At 41.9% G+C, this 1,859-nt stretch overlaps 1 protein-coding gene across 1 annotated transcript in view; it reads left to right on the forward strand.

Annotated features, from left to right (window-relative positions):
* TRIO (trio Rho guanine nucleotide exchange factor) overlaps positions 1 to 1,859 on the forward strand; it is a 285,006-nt gene that overhangs the window by 170,362 nt on the left and 112,785 nt on the right. Inside the window, exon 31 of the mRNA XM_023738420.1 lies at positions 326 to 427. Within this exon, the coding sequence (XP_023594188.1) occupies positions 326 to 427 (102 nt within the window). The remainder of the gene's footprint in view (positions 1 to 325; positions 428 to 1,859) is intronic.

The following is a 1,859-nucleotide window of genomic DNA, read 5'->3' on the forward strand; positions in this document are numbered from 1 at the left end:
CAGTATGTCTTCCTAATCATGTGCCCTTGGACAAGTTATATAGCATGTAGAAGTTATATAGCATCTGAAATGAAAATAGTCACCTCAGCAGTATTTTAAATATTGTGAGGAGTAAATGGGAGTGATATAAGACACTTTAGCACAGCATCTAGCAATAAATCTGCAATAATAAAGAGTGATTTATCATGAAATATAATGGTGGACGCAGGCTGATTTACACATCTTTACACAAATCTGTTATTTCCCCAAATAAGCCAGAGATGATCTTTACAGCCTTGAAAAACAGTCCAGCCATGACAGGAATTGAAACTGTCTTTGTATCTCCAGGGATGGAGAGGACCTGGACAGCCAAGGTGATGGCAGCAGCCAGCCTGACACCATTTCCATTGCCTCCCGGACGTCTCAGAATACATTGGACAGTGACAAGGTAACCACTGCCAGCACTGGCTTTGGGGAGGTGAATGTCGCTAGGCTCTAGGCTGATGGGAAGCAGCTTCTGTCTGTCTGTCTGTCTGTGAATGACCGTCGGTCATCGACAGTTCGCACAGTTGCTGTGTGTCAGAGGTGGTACCAGGAACCAGAAGCAGAGCAAGGATGTGGGGATGGCCAGGTAAGGAGACTTGAACCCTGATGACTCAGGAACATCACTGGACTCCTCAGCTCTACCTCCCCAGGCACTTACAGGGGTTTCTGCCCAGGTATTCCAGGGCAGTGTGTTTATACTTTTTTATTTTGTTAGTAAGCTGAAGAACCTGTTATTTGACATTAAATCTTACACAGAACTGCAGTATGCAGAAGTGGAGCTGCTCTGATCGAAGCAGGGATGTTGGTACCCTCCGTCTTGGCTCTGAGGGTGACTTCTCAGAGCCTGGAGTACAGCAGAACCCAGAAAATGTCCCCCAGACTTGGCCTGCAGCAGTGATAACCACTGAAGGATAGAGCTGCTTTTTGTCAAAAAAAGTTTGTGTAGGTATACCTTCTACAAAAATGGCCGAGAAAGTCACACAATTCTGTCTTGATAGAATCCAAAAAATCTTCGAGTTAGGTCAGCAATAGAATTTGGAATTCTGGGTCTGCATGACAGACAAATGACCCCAAAAAGTCTTCTGTAAGAACTAGTGGGGAACACTTATCTCAACTGTGTCCTAATGAGCGCCTGTTCTATTAGATTTCTAGAATGCTGGACCAGATTCTTAAAGGAATAAAAAAGTAGTTGACAAATTTATTGTTAAATCTTCATCAGTTTGGAATTCCTGAGTGTCTCACTGTCTGATGGAAGCTGTGTTTTCTTCAGTGGGACCTTAGTCCTGATCATGTGACGTAAAAAAGTCTGTTTTGGTCTTTGCACAGCATCTCCAAGGCCCACAGGAAAGGAAAATCTGAAAGGGAATTCATAGGAAGGGAAATCTGACCTCACTGTCATTGGGAAATTTTTGCTGTCAGAGGAGTTTATATTTGGGGAGTATTTCAGATGGCAAATCTGATAGTACCAGATTTCAGCCGTTTCTCACTCAGTTTTGCAAAAGAATTTATGGTGTTCAATCTTATAGTTTCCAGTACAGAAGTGAGTAGGTTTAAAGCTATTGCTGTGCTATAATGATTTCATTTTCAAAATTCTTCTAGTTTGAGTAATTATTTTTTCTTATTCTACTTTTTGAGCTCACTAAGTAGTAAGTCCTAGAAGCTGGAGTGCCTAGAAAAGCAGGACCATAAAATAAAAATAATCTTTCATTTTATTTTGTTCAGGGCCCAGTATGTTCGCACTCAGCAATATTTCCTGCTAATACTAATAATATAAATGACATGTTCAGGCATCTGGTGTCTAATAGCATTTCTCCCTGTGGCCCCACCCTGTAGCC

The sequence above is a fragment of the Trichechus manatus genome, unplaced genomic scaffold (assembly GCF_000243295.1).
Source record: "Trichechus manatus latirostris isolate Lorelei unplaced genomic scaffold, TriManLat1.0 scaffold00116, whole genome shotgun sequence".
NCBI lineage: Eukaryota > Metazoa > Chordata > Mammalia > Sirenia > Trichechidae > Trichechus > Trichechus manatus.